We start from the raw sequence: 18374 nt of genomic DNA, 5'->3' as shown, positions 1-18374 counted from the left end.
ATACCGCACCAATCATATGCACGTTTTAATAACCTGCCTTTGCTGTCTGTTTCGCGTTAGGCTTAATTACCGTAAAGGGAGAAAAGTCACAAAAGAGAAAAAAAATGTTCCTTGTCCGGGGATTCCCTTATTCAGGTAATATTCACTATTTTCATGTTATCAGTCTGTGATATGCCAGTATCGGTAAGTGGTGATATTATTTGATCTATTCTACGTTAAAAAATTTAACCCTGAGATGGATAAGTGACTGATAAAAAATAAAAAAAAATTCCCGCGAACAATCAGAAGCAGAAACAGACTCAAAAAAAGGACAATATTTCATATTTTACCAGAACAGCCCATATCGTCTTCAGAACCAAACGGTAAAAGGCAAAATATGTAATATATGCATTTGATTTTTGCAATATTCACTGTGTGTTTTGTATTGAATATAAATACAATAAATATTATAATAATATATCTCTCTATTACGATTTTTTTTCGAGGGGGGGGCCGTGAAATATTTTAATTTTTGCAAAGGGGGCCCTGACATCCAGAAGTTTGGGAAGCACTGCCTTAGAAGACCAAAATAAAATATCTGACAATAGCAGTCTTGATAGATAACAGACTCTACATGTAGTCAGGGCCGGCTCTACAGACGGTGCAAGACGTGCATTTGCATGGGGGGCAGCAAAGTTGGCATAAACTATACGAAAAATAAGGGAGAAGGGGTGGCAAAATTCCTAGGGGCAGCCCTGCATGTAGTACTATCATAATATCTTCTATATATCCCCTCATCCGAGGGTACATATCAGGAATATGATGATGATGATGATGATTACATGAGAACTTTTAAAAGATTACAGATATAAAAACCATTAACAAAACAGATTTAATAAATAGTTTATAAATTACACTTATATAGTTTCAGATATATATATATATATACACATTTTAATTAGTATTGCACATCCTATTAGCATACATTTACAAGTAAACACATACTTGATGTAATGCAATGCTGTACCTATTTTAAATTTTATCAACAGTTAGCGAAGAAATTTGATGATTATGAGAGAAAGAGAGAGAGAGAATTATCCTACATAAGAAACTTATTTCTTGCTATTTTTTTTGGCTATTGGGGTTCTTGAGTGACCATACATGGAAAGTGGAGCCTTTTGTGATGGTTTGAGAATCTGAAAAAAAAATTAATTAAAAAATAAATAAACACAAACACCAAAACAGGTATGACAAAACATTCAAACTGTTAACATGAAAAGCTACTTATTTACATGGATCTTACATTAACACTATAAAGCTGAGCCTTAGAAAGACTTAAATTTAAAGATATCTATAGATAACTAAAACTTATTTTTTTTAGAACTTCTTTAATAAGGATCTTCTGTTTGTAATCTCTCAAAAAAATTCAAATTTTCAATGAACACAAAGTAGATTTAAAAAAACACAGCAACTTTTTATTTATTATTTATTTTTTTTTTTGAAAGATAAAGGGAATAACATTCAAATCCACTAAAATTGAAGTCTAAAGTCATTAAATGATAAAGATAACAGCTCTTTGATTTTTCATAAAATGTTTAGCTACATCTAACTGCAATGCACTATATAAGGCAGAATTTGATAAAGCAAGCCCAAAATATATTTGCACTGATTACAAAATTAAGAGCTCAATTATTCTGTATGACAATGTGAGTCTGCTTACATTAGGTGATTATAGCAATTATGGCATAATTGAAGTTACTGCTAATATTAATAATTAAACATACACACGTAACCTCAGTAATAAGATTTTTTAATAAGTAAATATTTCGTCCTAAGTATCATAGGATGTCGTCAGTACAGTTAATTCAAACAATACTAAGAATCGCATACAGTTAGGGTGCATGCTTACAATGGAATCCCTCTATAAGTTCAGTTATAGAATTAAATTAAAGCGTGTTATAGAATTAAATTAAAACATATCTGAAAAAAAAAAAAAATTACATTAAAATGAGATAACATATATAAAATTATTTTACACAATTTAGGATGACAATTGCCCAGACTTTAGGGATAGTAAGAACATCATTACAGTTCAAATTGGGTCTGTAATGTAGGGCTTCAGCACTTTCTTTATATAAACGTTCATATTTATATAAAGATCTATGTAGAAGTTTGGTCTTTTTCCAATGGGTCCTATGGTTTGGGTATTCAATTCCATGTTGTGCAAGGCCAGATTTATGGGGTTTGATAAGACAGATATGGTCTTGATGTTCCGAAATGCGTTTGCTAATGGATCTACCTGTCTGTCCATAGTAGGACAATTCAGGAACATGGGACCTCGCACATGCAGGTAGCATCAGAGGTGAGAGTTTGTCTTTAGGAGAAGGTAACCAATTGTAGATCTGGTTGACTGGTTTGTAGGTAGCAGCCAATTTATATTTCTTCATAATTTTTGAAAGATGTCGGAAATATCTCTGACATAAGATGGGAATCCTACGGGCTTGTTCTTGTCTAGGTTGATATGTGTAGGGGGGGGGGAAGTGATTGATGATTTTTTGAGTTGTTTTTGGACAATAAACATTAATAAAATCTTATTACTGTGGTTATGTGTTTATGTTTAGTCATGAATGCTCCACAGGTTTCATTATACAACAAAACATAATATTAATAAGGTTTCATGTAATAGAGTTTCATGTTTATGTACCAGAATTATATAAACATTAAACTCCAAATTATAAAAAAAAATTAAATCAACAAAATTTATAATCCTATCTTCCTTTATGTATTAGAATCGATTTGTTAACAAGCCAGCTGCCTATAAACCTAATTTCTGGTAATGATAGAGTAATTAATCCTATTCCTGTAATCTATTCCATACTTCAATAGGGGCAAGTTACAGAAGGAAAAAAATGAAACTTCTACACAGTTGAGCAATACCTAAATATATCCATATTTCATAGGTTATTTTTGTTACCCAGGTAAGAATACTTACTACCCTGTTACTGAAGGCCTCAAGTGGCCTGGAAAAACCTACACATATGGATTCCAGAATGGAGTTCAAAGATTATTTAATCCCTAGCTTGCTTATGACACCTAATGTACTATGGATTATCAAGCTTTTGCAGGAGCAGTTGACATTAAAGGCTATCTAACTTCAGTTGAAAAGCCCTTATAAATGTTCCTTCCCTTCTACATAGAATTCAAACCCAGGCCTTCCAAACAAAGGATATGTAAATACTAAAAATTCACACCGAAACATTAGTAAAAATCCCATCACCAATAGCTTTCTTCAATTCACTGCTAGACTGAAGGCCTCTACATGAAAAGGTTAACTATTCAAGTTTCCTTCGATTCTCAAAGATCATTTTTTTAATATCTGTCAGTCACTCTCATATTTCCCATTACTGCATGAGTCAGCATTGACTAGGATAATATTTAATTCCAATTAATATTTATTGCTCTAATATCCTTAATATCTTATTAATATTTTTTAAATAATGCAACCTTGATAATGCAATATTTTTTAATAATGCAGCTTTAAAAATTATTTAATGCAACCTGTAAACAAGTAATGTCAAGGAATCAATTCAGTAGACGATCATTTGCAGTCAGAGAAGAAATTACATATTGCTAATAATTAATGGGATAACATTAGGTTAATACAGTCATTCACACAATAGACTGGTAACACCATTATAGTTAAGGATGGCCTTGATTTACAAGGAGATGAGGAACTGTGGAGATGATGCAGAGCAGTTGCAAGAAGGCTCCTGGAATGAGTGTTTGCAATGGAGAAGGGAATTGTAAAGCAACCAGTGAGCAGTGGAGACATTTATATATCTGTTAAATATACTTTTACAAAAGTAAAAATATATTTAACAGATATATAAATAGATTTTTAGATGTTTTGCTATTACTGATAGTGGCTTTAAGAACTGCTAACAACAGATGGTTCTTAGGAAGGCAAACAGCTTTCAGATAGTTACCAGTATAGTGGTGGTATTGACATGCTATACTAGTGTATAAGACTTCTATAAAATACCATACAAGATAACAAGACGTTATCTTGTAAGGCATGAAGGTTGTCCAATCCATTTCATGGTGTTCTGTAAATATACAAATTTGTAATGGAATTTGAGCCATTATAACATCTATTATAAATTTAGTTTAATCCTTTATCCAAGTGTAAGCAAACAAAGTTTGCACCTGAAAATATCTTCAGGACTCAGAGTTGCAACACCAGGCAACTCTGAGCAAAGGTGGACCAAACTCATCACGCCTTGTCTCAGTATCTCCCATAATGCAAAGCACATCTCCTTGCAGACATGTATACTGCTATGCATTAAGGGAAGGGCCACTACCCACCGGTTTCAACCTTTATTGAGGTCTCGTCAGTGGGAGGCAGATCCAAACTTGGAGATACTAAGGCAGAAGCAATAGGAGCGGTCATATTTATCTATAGTAGTTGCCAACAGGTGTACCACCTTATTACTGAATTACTCTGGATTTAGAGAAAGATGTGGTCCTTCCCTTAATGCATAGCAGTATACATGTCTGCAAGGAGATGTGCTTTGCATTATGGGAGATACTGAGACAAGGAGTGATGAGAGTTTGGTCCACCTTTGCTTGGAGTTGCCTGGTGTTGCACTACCTTACCCTAGTCCTGAAGAAAGGATTACTCTAAATTTATTATAGTATAACCAAGTGAAAAATAAACTTCCAATAACATCTATTATACACATGTATTCACAATGAACAGTGAAAACAGTAAAAGTCAGCTATTGGAACAAGCTCCAACTCAACATCTAGAAGAAGAAGAGTGAATCCAAAATAAGAACTGATGATAGGAGCCATCAATATAAGGAGTATTAATGGAAAGAAAATTAGAGATAGAGAAGAAGTGGAAAAGTAACATGTAGACATAATTGGCATTACTGAAGAAGACAAAAATGGGTGAGATCTTATTAAATAATAAGCATAGGATATTATTTTCAGGCAATAACGATCAGGAAAAAGGAGTAGCAATAGTATTCAACACCAAACGTGAAGATGATCTTCTTGATTGGAAGGCAGTTTCAAGTAGAGTTATGTGGGCAAACTTAAGTGGAGAAATTTGAATCATTAGAACAGGCAGCTGACGCAAAGAAAATGGAAAAAGTAGTCTTTGTTGGAGATCTGAACAGCAAAATAGGAAATGAATCCCACAGGGCATATAGGAACATTTTGGGAAAATTTGGAGAAAAGGGCAAAGCTCATAATAATGGTAAGTATTTACTGGACTTCTACTGAGGACACAGACTAGTCATTACTAACAACATATGTTTCAACATAAAGAATATGCGCTAGTTCACATGGATAGAAGACACAAGAAATAAGTCTCATTGACTACATCATTATCGATAGTGATATCATCATGCTGGATCAGGATACATGTGTCTACAGAGGATTTGAATTGGAAGTGACCATTACTTAGTACTAACAGAATAAAAATGAATATCACATTGAAAAGAACAGTATGTAAGAAAGTTTTTAAAAGAATTAAAGTTCAGCAGCTTTTAGAGGTAAATTGTAGACTCACTTATACAAATATTATTGAAGAAAAAATGAAACAAATTGAAAACAAGAACCAAACCTTGTAGTCTTAGTAGGAAACTCTGAAAACGACACTGATTCAGCTAGGGATGTATGTGGTGAGGTTGTCTGCAAGGATAGAAAAATAAGAACACCATAGTGAAAATAGGAAGTTAAAGAAGCAGTCCTGGAAAAGAAAAAAGAAAACAAAAGTTCCTAGCAAATAAGCCAGCACATGTCCTAAAAGAATACAGAGAAAAATGTAAGAGACCTAAGCTATGTGTAAAAATAGCTAAACAAAAGTCATGGGAAGACTTTCATAAGAGCATGGAAAATAATAGCGGGAAGGTGGCAAAATGTTCTGGAGGCTATTGAAGAAGCTTAGAAATGGAGGAAAGAGTAGTGTCAAAGGAATGAAAGATGATAATGGTGACATGAAAACTGAATATGAGGATATCCAGGATGTCTGGAGTAATTACTTTGAAAGACTGTTAAACAAATCAAGAAATGACAGAACTATACTAGAAAATTTTTACAATGAATGCAAAGAGGAATATATATCAATACTTGAATTAAGAAATTATATACAGTAAAACCCCAAAGTTACACGGTAGGTAGAACCAACAAAAAGCGCGTAAGTCGAATTCGCGTAACTTGGGGTATAATTTTGCATGTAATTTATATATACAAACATACAATTGGGACCAAAGGTTTACAAAAACACCTATATTTTTTTAAGAAATATAATCATAATTGTAGTACATAAAAAAAAAGAAAGTTATTTCGATGTCGATGGTTAAAATCTAATAGATTCGTCTGACGGCATAATGTCTTTTTCTTGTCACACAAAATTTCTTCATAGCAAGCTAATGATTTTTTTATTCCTTGCCTTTTGCCTTGTGGCTATAGTTCGTTCCTCGTTAGAATCTACGTTCTCCAAAATCTGTAAACCTTTCTTTTATGATTGTTCTTACCGTGGATTCCTGTAGATCGAACTTCTTTGCTAGCTCACAAATTCCCATTCTGCCTTCAAAATCCTTAATAATGTTGAGTTTGTTTCCAAAGTCAATGTTTTTCTTTTGTTGCTAGCTGTAGAAGAATCGGACGTGCTTCTTTTGGACGACATTATTATTTTTTATGTGATAAAATTTTTATCAAGAACATAACATTAAACAATTGCAAGGTTTGTAGACTATAAAAATCGTGTATGAATGGAGACCGTGCAAAACACGTCAGTGCTTGTTCACAGCATGTACGACACTGGCGAATGTGGCCGGCGCCTGAAAGATACGACTAGTGGTGAGGCGTGAAGCGGGACGGGAATACGTACATATAAGAAACCGCATAACTCCGGATTCACGTAAGTCGGGGTATCACTGTACTTGGTTTAATCATTTATCCAAGTGTAAACAAACAAAGTTGGCTCCTTAAGTATATTCAGTACTGGGGAAACTCGTGGTATGACTTCACATCACTTGCCTTAGTATCCCATAATGCAAAACACATCTCCTTGCAAACATATATATAATACTATGCATTATGGAAAGGGTTACTACCCATACCAATTTCGACCTTTATTGAGGTCTCATCAGTGGAAGCCAGACCTAAAGGTGATACCAAGGTTCAAGTAATGCAGAAGTCATATTTTTACATATGAGTCAAAAGGGGTCACACCTTATTATTAAATTACTCTGGATTAGAGAAAGGTTGTTGGAAGTTTTTTCACTTAGTGATTCTATAAATTAAATATACCAAGAAATTATATGCTTGGTTTAATCCTTTATCCAAGTGTAAGCAAACAAAGTTTGTACCTGAAATATTTCAGGACTGGGGCAACTCATGGTAAAGATGGCATGACTTCACATCACTTGCCTTAGTATCCCATAATGCAAGCACATCTCCTTGCAGACATGTATAATGTTATGCATTATGGGAAGGGTCAAGGAGATGTGCTTTGCATTATGGGATACTAAAACTTCCAACATATCAATACTTGAGGTAGAAAAAGCCATGAAAAACATGAAATGTGGAAAGTCAGCAGGAGTAGATGATATTCGACCAGAAATGCTTAAGTATGGAGATATAAAAGTTTTGTATTGGCTACATTGCATAATTCAGAGGGCCTTTTCATAAGGTCGAATTCCCATGATTGGAGTAGAACTTTCATAGTACTCATCTATAAAAAAAGGGAATAAAACTGAATGTGAGAAATACAGAGGAATTTCTCTACTAAGTGTTCTAGGTAAGATTTATACAAGCATACTTGAAAACAGGCTGAGAAAAATTGTAGAAGAGAAAATGGGAGAACAAACTGGATTCAGACAAATAGAGATTGTCAAGATCAGATTTTCAGTTTAAGACAAATAGTTCAGAAATTGGTTAGAATATGACAAGTATCTGTACTTTAGTTTTATAGATCTGGAAAAGGCATACAAGGTGCCCAAAGAAAAGCTTTTCAAAATACTACAATTATATGGGGTAAATGGAACATTACGCTGATCAATACATAATCTATATTTAAGCTGTTAGTCAGCAATTAGAATTGAAAGAAATACAGGAAGATAGTTTTTGTTTGATGTAAAATCAGACAAGTACACACATAATATCTCCACTCTTTTTCATAATCTAATTGGATTACTTTATGAAAGATTAGGCCTGATATTAGAATTAGAGATGTCAAACTCAGCTCTTTGCTTTATGCAAATGACGTACTCCTAAACACATCTAGGGCAAGTCTATATCTATACATTGAATAATAACTGTAACAAATTTGGCATGAAAATCAGCAATAAAAAGAACAAAAACTATGAAAATAAGCAAGAGCATAGAAAACTTCATTCTGAATGGAGATCCTATAGAGCACGTAAAATATTTCAGCTATTTAGGCACACAGTTTTTAGTGAAGATAGCGGGTTAAATCTGCAAATAGAGAACAGAATAAGCAAAACTGGTATGATGGATAGCCAGCTGAATTAATTTCAATAAGAGCTGGGTTAGAAATAAAGAAATAGTGGAGTGAACTGATGGCATGAATGTAACAATCATATTAAAAATGAGGATATTAGAAAGGAATTTGACATTATTAGCATTCAAGAAGTTTCAGCAGAGTTAACCTAAGGTGGTTAAACTTAAATAGAATGGGGAGGAAAGGTTAGAAAAACAGATGTTTGATGCCAAGATGGCAGGAAAGAGACCTAGAGGAACACCAAGGTCTAGCTGGATTTAGTCAAAGTGCCTTAGAAGAATGAAATGTTAGATATGACAATATTGGAGTGCTCACTCATAATTTGGAGGAAAACTATTGAAAGGAGATTAATACTAATGTAAACTTCATCATGCAATTGTCATAGTAACTTGAACAACCCTTGAGGATACACATATCAGGAAATCAATGATGATGGTGACGTATTCACAAGAATATGAAATATTTGCAGTAATAAAATTACTAACCAGAAATTAACAGGTCATCAACATCATCAGTGCATCAGCATAATCACAAGGTGCAGCTACAAAGTTCAAAGCAAAGAATGTTAACCCTATTTACAAAGCTGAGTCATGTGCTGGATGCCACCTAGAGGGTGGTTACAATACAATAAGATTACAATTAAGGCCCAAATTTAAAATGAAGTGATTTAAAATAAAATAAACATTGAAATTTAATTTAAAAATATAATAATAATTAAAATGGAGGAGTGGGGGTGTGGCATTGCTTCTTATTTATGAGGATGAGACTCTCTCAAATCTTGGCAATAGAGAGATAGTCATTCCGATTTAAATTTGGGCAGTGTAGAAGTGCTTCAGCTCTCTCTCTTTAAACAACTGCTGAAACCTAAGCCTGCATGCTAACGTAAAAGGCGAGTACTGGACCATAGCATATCATGGTCAGTGTCCACCCCATGCTGAGCAAGGGCAGATTTTTCACAATCTAAAATGTCTGATTTCCTGTAATTATTAAATCTGACATACAATTGGTAATCCTTTTTTCCGAAAGGAATTATATGTTCTGTTTTACACATATATGGAGTTACAGGTGCACTGAATATGATACACTCCATGGTGAGCCAGGGCAAGGAGAAGTTGAATAAGTTCTTTAATTTTATAGGGAGGTTTAAGTGCATGTACTAGGGTTGTATTCATGTAGTATTCAGTTGCTGTTTTTTTCTGATATCCCTTTAATATATAGGATGGCTATGATTTCACTGTAATCTATTTTATTTTTAGGTGCAGTCTTGTGAAGAACTTTGTTAATAGCATTTTTGCTATAGCTACTGTTTTTTCAACAGAGTATGGTTAACCAAATGAGTAATATTCTGGCATAACTTACATGTGATATAATTTGTTTCTACACTCCACATGATGACCTTCATATGAAGATAATACGATGACAGGAAATGAAAATTATTGCTCTGCCATGGTAGTAGTAGTAGTAGTGGCCTCTAGGTTCACTACACTTTTTACTTTTTAGTTGTACTTTTTTACTTACTTTTTGCTGGTCTAGTTGGCCAAGTGGTTAGCATATCTGCTCTCCAGCCAAAAGGCTGCAGGTTCAAATCCCACTGTGGGCATGGATGTTTGTGATTATCTGTGAAAATAGTGGTGGTGGTCAGTAGATGATGCTGGTGGAGTGGCAGTTTGTTGTAGTTGGTGCATTGAGTGGTGGAGACAGAGTTGTAGGTTTAAGTGACACTGAAAGAAAGGATTCAACATTCTTTGATCTTTCCCATTCCTCCATTTGCTCAACCTCAAAGGATGACTGCATACAACCTCATCTGTGGTTCCATAATAGCCCAGATGTCTCTGATTTTGTATACTTCTTACTGAACAAAATTTCTTCAGGAGCCAAACTCCAAATACATTCCAGTGCAATCCATCATATAAAAAGTCCTTTAATCCATCTAAATTTACTTAGATTTATTTATGAGTATAACATTATCTACATAAAAGTAAAAAGATGAGTTTATAACTCCCTGATATCAGATTTAATGTATAATATGATTCATATAGATAATGAAAAAACATTGAAGATAGTCTTATTACTGATTTTACAACCAATTATCTTCATGTACTTCATGTAATTATCTTCATCGTTGCTAGGTGTCGCACTGATATGATCGTCGGCTTGTCGAGAGCTCCTGAAAAGATTAGTATTTTGTGTTATCATTGGCAATTTTACATAGTATTGTTTGCTTTTTGTTTCTTGGTGTGTCTGTGCGATTTTTGTGTGTTTTCTGTGTTATTTTAATTATTATTTTTAAGATAAGATAGCGTACATATGGCACTGATAAAAAAAAAATGGCAGCCAGGTCGCCATGTTTGTTTAAGAGCTTTAATGTAAACGATTTTATGCAATGTGCTGTCTGTGAGATGTATGCTTTGCGAAGAGTGGTGGGAGTCTGGTTAGATGGTGATAGTGGAGTTAATATGTGCAGAAAATGTAAGGAGAATGAGGATCTCAAGCATGTTTCGGGTGGCAAGAGTGATATCGTTAACAATAGTCAGAATGTAGAAAATGGCAGTGTGATAGAGAATTGAGAGGTAGTGCCAGATAGGTGTGAGAGCGTCGTTGAAAGTGTAAATGAAGGTAGACATACAGAACGAATGGATGATTTGATTGATAATGAAAATGTGAGATAAATGCGAGTAGTGAAATCGCACGTTTGAGTGGAGCGATATACAGAGCAAAAAGGCAAGTTGAGCGTATGGAAAAATGTGTGCTGAACGTACCGACTAATAAACGGCGAAAGTCTGTTACGAAAAATAACAGAATGTTCGTAAACGTCAATAAAATGAAGGAGCAAGTGCTGTATGGGGATTCACTATTAAGAGGTGTGATGGTTGAGAGTTTGACGAAATCGTACCAGCCGGGTGCGAACATAAAGGACGTCAGCGAATCTATTAGAGTGCAAAAACAGAGGGTGAAAGAGATGATAATCGTGGCAGGAACAAATGATTTGAAAGAAGACAAAATGGAAATGATAGAGGATGTTAAGGAATTACTTGAGGTAGCAAAAGAGAAGAGTGAGAGAGTTAGGATGGTGAGTATTTTACCATGGTATGACAGTGAAGTGTTTAGAAGGAGGGCCAAAATTGGCAATGACTTTATGCGTGGGTTATGCATGGAGAGTGGTGTGGAATTTGTGGATGTGTGGAGTGAGTTCGATGGGCGAAAGGATTTATATAAGATGGATGGGTTACATTTGAATGGAGCTGGTGTACAGAGGCTTGATAAAAAAGTGTTGATGAATGATGTGGAAGTGGATGTACAGATTCATGGAAACTAGATTTATTAAGGGGGTGGGGAGAGTAGATATGCAGACTTTAGGGAGGCAGTTGAGTGTATGAATGAGTATAATATGCCCAAGTGAGTACGAAACAAATCAGAATGGGATAGTTAGTACAAGACATCAAAGTAGGGATGGGACTAATGGGCTTCTGCAATTCATGTACACTAATGCCAGGAGTATTAGGAACAAGAAGGAAGAGTTTTTGGCCTTGGTTGGCACTTCCAGGCCACACGTTGTTGGTATTAGTGAAACATGGCTGACAGAAGATGATAAAGCTAGTGGGATTGAATGCGACGGGTATAGCGTGTTCAGGAGTGACAGCTAGAATAAAAAGGGGGGGGGGAGTGTTATTGATGATAGCTGATGAGTTGCAGCCAAGGAGTATAGAAGTTGAACTGCAGGATACAGTAAAGAGCACATTTGAGACTGTTTGGTGTGAGATAGAATCTAGCAGAACAAAATATACAATTGGGTGCTGCTGTAGACCAGGTGATGGAATAGATGGTGGGGATAGTATGCATAGGCAAATAGAAGAAATGAGTAGAAGGAGGGTAATTATTATAGGTGATTTCAATTATGGTAACATTGACTGGAAAGAGGAGAGGGCACATGGGAGGAAGGAATTGGATTTTATGCGGTTATTAAGGGACAACTATCTGCGACAGCATGTAGTGGAAAATACCAGGGGGCAGAGAGTGCTTGACCTAGTAATTGTAACTAAGAATGTGGCTGTAACGAACATGACCATGTTACCACTAACCACTAATTGGTGAGAGTGACCATAAGGTCATGACTTGGGAGGTGGCTAAAGGAGTGGAATTTACAATTAAGACAGGGTACATGTGGAATTACCGGGCTGGTAAGTATGACAAGCTTAGGAGTGTGCTTGGCTCAGTGCCATGGCATGTAAAACTGCAAGGGCTGGATGTTGATAGCACATATGAGGTGGTTAAGAAGTGTTTGCAGGAGGCAATGGTTGACTGTATACCAAGAGTCTGAATAATAAATCAAGTAGGGGTTAAATGGATGAATAACACCATTAAGCTTGAGCTGCAAATTAAGAAACAATTGTGGAGGAAATTTAAGGTGACCAGCAGGTGCAGGAACAGTATAAAGCTCAGGCCAGGATGTAACATAATAATATGTTACATAACAAGGATGGTAAGAAAAGCAAAAGTGGATTACGAAAGAAAATTGGCCATGCAGGCTAAAGAGAATCCCAAACAGTTTTTTCAATATGTTGCAAGTAAAAGGAAAAATGTTCATGGCAGAATAATTTTAAAAAATGCTGAGGGTAGGGAGGTAACCGAATCAGTCGATATAGTGGAATTACCGAGTGAGCACTTTGCAAGAGTATATCATCCAGGTGGTGACATTGCAGGAATGGAAGCACCAACAGCTTATACTGGAATTGTGACGAATGAAGTAGAGGTAACTAGTCTATTATAGAACCTCAATGTCAATACATCTGTGGGATTGGATGATATACCAGCTCGTGTCATACATGAAGCGGCTAAAGAATTGTCAGTGCCCTTGACCATTTTGTTTAATTTGAGCCTCGGGTCTGGGTCAGTCCCAAGGGGGGTGGAAAGAGGGGAAAATAGTTCCGCTGCATAAAGGTGGTTCCAAGGCTGCTGTTGAAAATTACCAACCAATCAGCATAACAGGAATCATTATCAAGGTCTTGGAGAAAATAGTCAAGAGGAAAATACAAGATTGGATAGATGAAAATGGGATACTGTATCAGGGACAGCATGGCTTTGTGAAGGGGAGGTCATGCCTCAGCAACTTGCTCACGTATTATAACACAGTGACGGCTGAACTGGATAAGGGTAATGGGTTTACAGTGATTCTACTGGACCTTGCTAAGGCCTTTGACAGGATACCACATGGAATCCTAATCAGTAAACTGCAGTAGATGGGGATGGATATAGGGTTGGTGAGATGGATAGGAGGGGTGGTTGATGGAGAGATATCAGAGAGTAGTTTATTCAGGAGTATAGTCCAAAAGAAGGCCTGTGACCAGCGGTGTGCCGCAGGGTTCTGTTCTTGGACCACTGCTGTTTCATTTGTTCATTAACGATATAGGAAAGGATCTGAGAGGAACAGTTCATTTGTTTGCTGATTATGCAAAGTTGGGTAGATCAATAGTGAATCCACATGATGTCAAAATTTTGCAGGATGATTTGGATAGATTGGAAGACTGGGCTAAGGAGAATGGATGCCAGTTTAATGTGGCAAAGTATAAGGTTATGCATTTGGGGGTGAAAAGAATAGCAGCAGTATACCACATCGGTGGAACTGTACTCCAGGAAATTGATGAGGCACGAAATTTAGGAGTATTGGTGGATAAGGAGTTGAAGTTTAGGGAGGAACATTGCAAAAGTGGCCAAATCAGCTCATCAAATCACTTAGTTGCTGAAGAATACGTTGACAAGCAGAGACAAGCAGGTTATTGTCTCTGTATCGAGCCTTGATAAGACCCCATCTCGACTACTGTGCCCAGATTTGGTCACCTAGGTTTCTTCTTGATGGGGAGGAGGTTGAGAGAATCCAGAGGCGAGTGACCAAGATGATAGCAGGTCTGTGGATGAATCTTATGAGAACAGGTTGAGGATTTGTGGGTTGCAAAAATTGGTTGATAGGCGGAGGAGGGGAGATATGATTGAGACATTCAAATTACTGAAGGGTTTCTATAAAATTAATTCAGAAGATATTTTTGAGAACAGGGCTGGTTGTGGGAGGACTAGGGGACAACCATGGAAACTGGGCAAAAGTGTGGTTAGTAAAGGTGTTAGAGCTGGGTTCTTTACTTTTAGAGTGGTGAATGAGTGGAATGGGCTGCCAGAGTCTGTGGTGGATGCTGTGACAGTGAATGAGTTTAAGGCGAGGTATGACAGATACTGTATGAATGTCGAATAGTTGTGATGAATACGATTTGGGGCCTCCCTCGATGAGTCTAATGACTCCCTGGAGTTGCCCGTAATAATAAGAATAATGTACGACCTTCAATTCTAACTGCTAATTACAACTTAAGTATAGGTGGAAAAAGGGCAATATGATTGAGACATTCAAATTACTGAGGGGTTTTTACAAAATTAATTCAGAGGAAATTTTCCAGAACAGGACTGGTGGTGATAGGAGAACTAGGGGCCATCTATGGAAACTGAGCAAGAGTGTAGTTAGCAAGGGTGTCAGAACTAGGTTTTTTACTTGGAGAGTGGTGAATGAGTGGAATAAGCTGCCAGCGTCTGTTGTGGAATGTCATGACTGTGAATGGGTTCAAAGCAAAGTATGATAAATACTGTGTGAATGCTGAATAGTTCTTGACATAATGTTTAGGGTCTCCCTCGATGAGTCTAAGGACTCCTTGGAGTTGCCCATAATAATAATAGGATATACACCACTATGTAATGCCTCATTTACACTAAACAAATACAGCATTTCCCATAATTTCTAAACTGTGAATGATCAGTGGAGAATTCCTCTAATTTTCACATTGTTTTATATCCCTTTTCATAGTTACTGTGAAGGCTCTACTCCAATTATCTACAACTGGACCTTCTGAATAATGTAGTGGAGCTGTTGAAAAACATTTATACCATATTTAAGCCTTTCTGATAAAATAACATCTATTCTGTCTTTCCGCATTTCAGATTTCTGACACCTTTTCTATCTCCAATAATGAAATGTACCAATGACTATATTCTTAGATATTTTCCAACACAGGCTATTGCTTTTCTATTACAACTTTTTTTTCAAAGTAATTACTTAAGATATCCAGAATATCCTTATGTTCAGGTTATATGTTTGTTTCTTTTTATAAGATTTGTACTTCCATTTTTCTACTAGCAGAACCAACCTCTTCCACCTTTATGATATTTATATTGTATATCCATAGACAGTCTTTACATGACAGATATATATACTTCATCTGAACATCAGATGAAGTACATATTTGTAAATATTTTGATGACCTGTCTTGGTAAGTATCCTTTTAATACTTAACAAGTAGCACTTCTCCAGTATGTACTGTTCTGGATGGAGTATGATGTTGTATGTTGCAGTGGATGGATGAGATCAGATAGCAGACCAAATTCTTGAAGCCTTGAGATTACCATGTTTATTTAGGTTGGGAAAATTGATAATGGCATTACATCCGTATGCTTCCTTAAACTTTCTGTTGTACCAGAACTTGGAATGGTGTCACAGTTGGATTTCTTCCCAATCAGTTCTGTAGTTAGTATCAACAGCATGGCCCAACAGACCTGATTTTCTTGAGACAATATCTGATATGCCATCTTACTAAGACAGTTCTGCTTCATCAATGCATAAAGGCAAAAGATGAAGCAGATTTGGTACTCCTGAGAGGGCTATCAAGAAGAAGAAGAATCTTTATAACTTCATGAAGTCACTCCCCCCTCCCTGGGATTTGAGTGAAAGATACTCTAAAGATCTATTTGTTAATACCCCCCCCTTATTTTTAAAAATCCCATTGTTGTACAGGGTGGCTACTGCCAAATTATAATAAGCATTTCTTTCAGCTAAGCTGTTATACAGGATTTTGAATACAATAATAGTTACTTCATTGTAACCATTATTATGTCAATAATGGTTACAATGGTGGGAGTTTTCATGCATATATTATCCTGTGTGTGGGGGGGGGGGCTTGTTCAGAAAAGACAGACCATCCAATGAAAGATAATGAAATGATCAAAGGATTGTTGGGGGGGAAAAAAAGGAAGAGAACCTTGCTTTCCATATTCAAAGGTGAAATTTCTTTATGATGTTTATTCAAGTAGCTAAAGAAAGGCATCACTAGTTTTTGTAGTCAGATGACAAATGCATCATCCACATACTTGAGCCATACTTGGTTTTAAAGAGCAAGAGAAATCTAGAGATGCTTGTTCAAAAGATTCCAAGTAAAAATTGGCAATCTGGGGGAGAAAAGGCTGCTTTGACTTTCTTCCTCAGTCAGGATACTTCACAAGAGAAAGTATCGCAGTTGCAGAAAGTGAGAAGAGGGAAATAATAGCTGGTGGAAATTTGTTTTGCAATAGTAGAACAATGTCTCTGATAGCACATTAGTGAACACAGCAGAGTGGAGTGTTGTTTTTAATTTTTTAAATAGTATCAGTTTGCCAGGAGGTTACTTTTTACTAAGGTCATAATCAATTTCATATATGCTAGTGTCTTCTGCTAACTCGTTAATTTTGTATAAATATCAGCCTCTATTTTAAGAGTAATGTACAACTCAAAAATTTATTTTGTTTATTTGCTCCTACTATGAAGCAAGTCCATCTTACAATTATTATTATTACTAATACAAGAAACCTCCAGGAACTCAACAAAGGAGGCCACATATCACACACGCACCATCTGTCATACCCTATTTTATTCACACTATCCGAACTCACCACTCCAAATGCAAGACATTTCAATCATGCAACTCTCTATGAGAGAAAAATCTACATTTCTTGGTATTCATTCTCAACTTTCATAGATGGCAACACTATCGGCAAGATTTTTTTTTTTTTTTTTTAAGCTGGTACATCTGTCATAAGCATCCATGTGAAATTGCAAGTCATTCTATCAAGTAGTTTGTTTTATACAGCTGTCTGAAGCAAAAGTGTTGTCTGTATCCCTTGAAATGGATAAAATTGAATATTGTGTGGTTATAAAATTCTTTGTGAAAGAAGGTTTAATGCCAAAAGAAATTCATTTAAAAAGTTCATAAAAGTTTATGGGCACTCTTCTCCTTTGTTTTCGACAATTAAGAAATGGGGTGCCGAGTTTAAACATGGCCGTACCAGCCTTGAAGATGATTCACGTGAAGGACATCCAAAAAGTGTAACAACACCAGAAATCATTGATCAAGTGCATGATATGGTATTGGATGATTTGCGAGTCAAAGTGTGTGAAATTGCTGAGACTATAGGCATTTCAAAAGAATGTGTAGGATACATTTTGCATGAAGAATTGCAAATAAAAAAGCTTTGTGCAAGATGGGTGCCATGCTTGCTCACAGCAGATCAAAAACTCACTAGCATGAAAATCTCTGAACAGTGCTTGGAGCATTTTAACAAGAATAAAACTGATTTTGTGCGTCGATTTATTACTATGGATGAGATTTGGATTCACCATTACACACCAGAATCCAAACAGCAGTCAAAACAGTGGATAGAAGCCAGTTGTTCAGCACCAAAGAAGACAAAGTCAGTTCCATCAGCAGGAAAGGTCATGGCATCAGTGTTTCAGGATGCTAAAGGCATTTTGTTTATTAATTATCTTGAAAATGGTAAAACAATAATCGGAGAATATTATTCTGATCTTTTAACCAGACTAGACGAAAAAATTCATGAGAAAAGACCTGGTTTGCAGAAGAAAAAAAATCATCTTTCATCAGGACAATGCACCTGCCCACAAAGGTGTTTTGGCAATGGGATAATTAAGGGACCTGCACTATGAACTGTTGGAACATCCACCCTATTCCCCAGATTTGGCTCCCTCTGACTTCTATCTCTTTCCAAAACTAAAACT

The 18374-nt window shown here is 35.9% G+C and overlaps 1 protein-coding gene across 1 annotated transcript in view; it reads right to left on the bottom strand.

The window, feature by feature from the left end:
• Positions 1-850: 850 nt before the first annotated feature.
• The window catches only part of LOC150101760 (serine/threonine-protein phosphatase alpha-2 isoform), a 118907-nt gene continuing 101383 nt past the window's right edge, over positions 851-18374 (bottom strand). The window contains exon 7 of the mRNA XM_090400961.1: positions 851-1175. Coding sequence (XP_090257087.1) covers positions 1092-1175 — 84 coding nt within the window. The 3' untranslated portion in view covers positions 851-1091. The remainder of the gene's footprint in view (positions 1176-18374) is intronic.

The sequence above is a fragment of the Typopeltis vanoorti genome, chromosome 11 (genome assembly GCF_054136105.1).
Source record: "Typopeltis vanoorti isolate ZY-2024b chromosome 11, IOZ_Tvanoo_1.0, whole genome shotgun sequence".
Lineage (NCBI taxonomy): Eukaryota > Metazoa > Arthropoda > Arachnida > Uropygi > Thelyphonidae > Typopeltis > Typopeltis vanoorti.
Note: the sequence above shows the minus strand (reverse complement) of the source record. Positions and strands in the feature narration are given on the sequence as shown.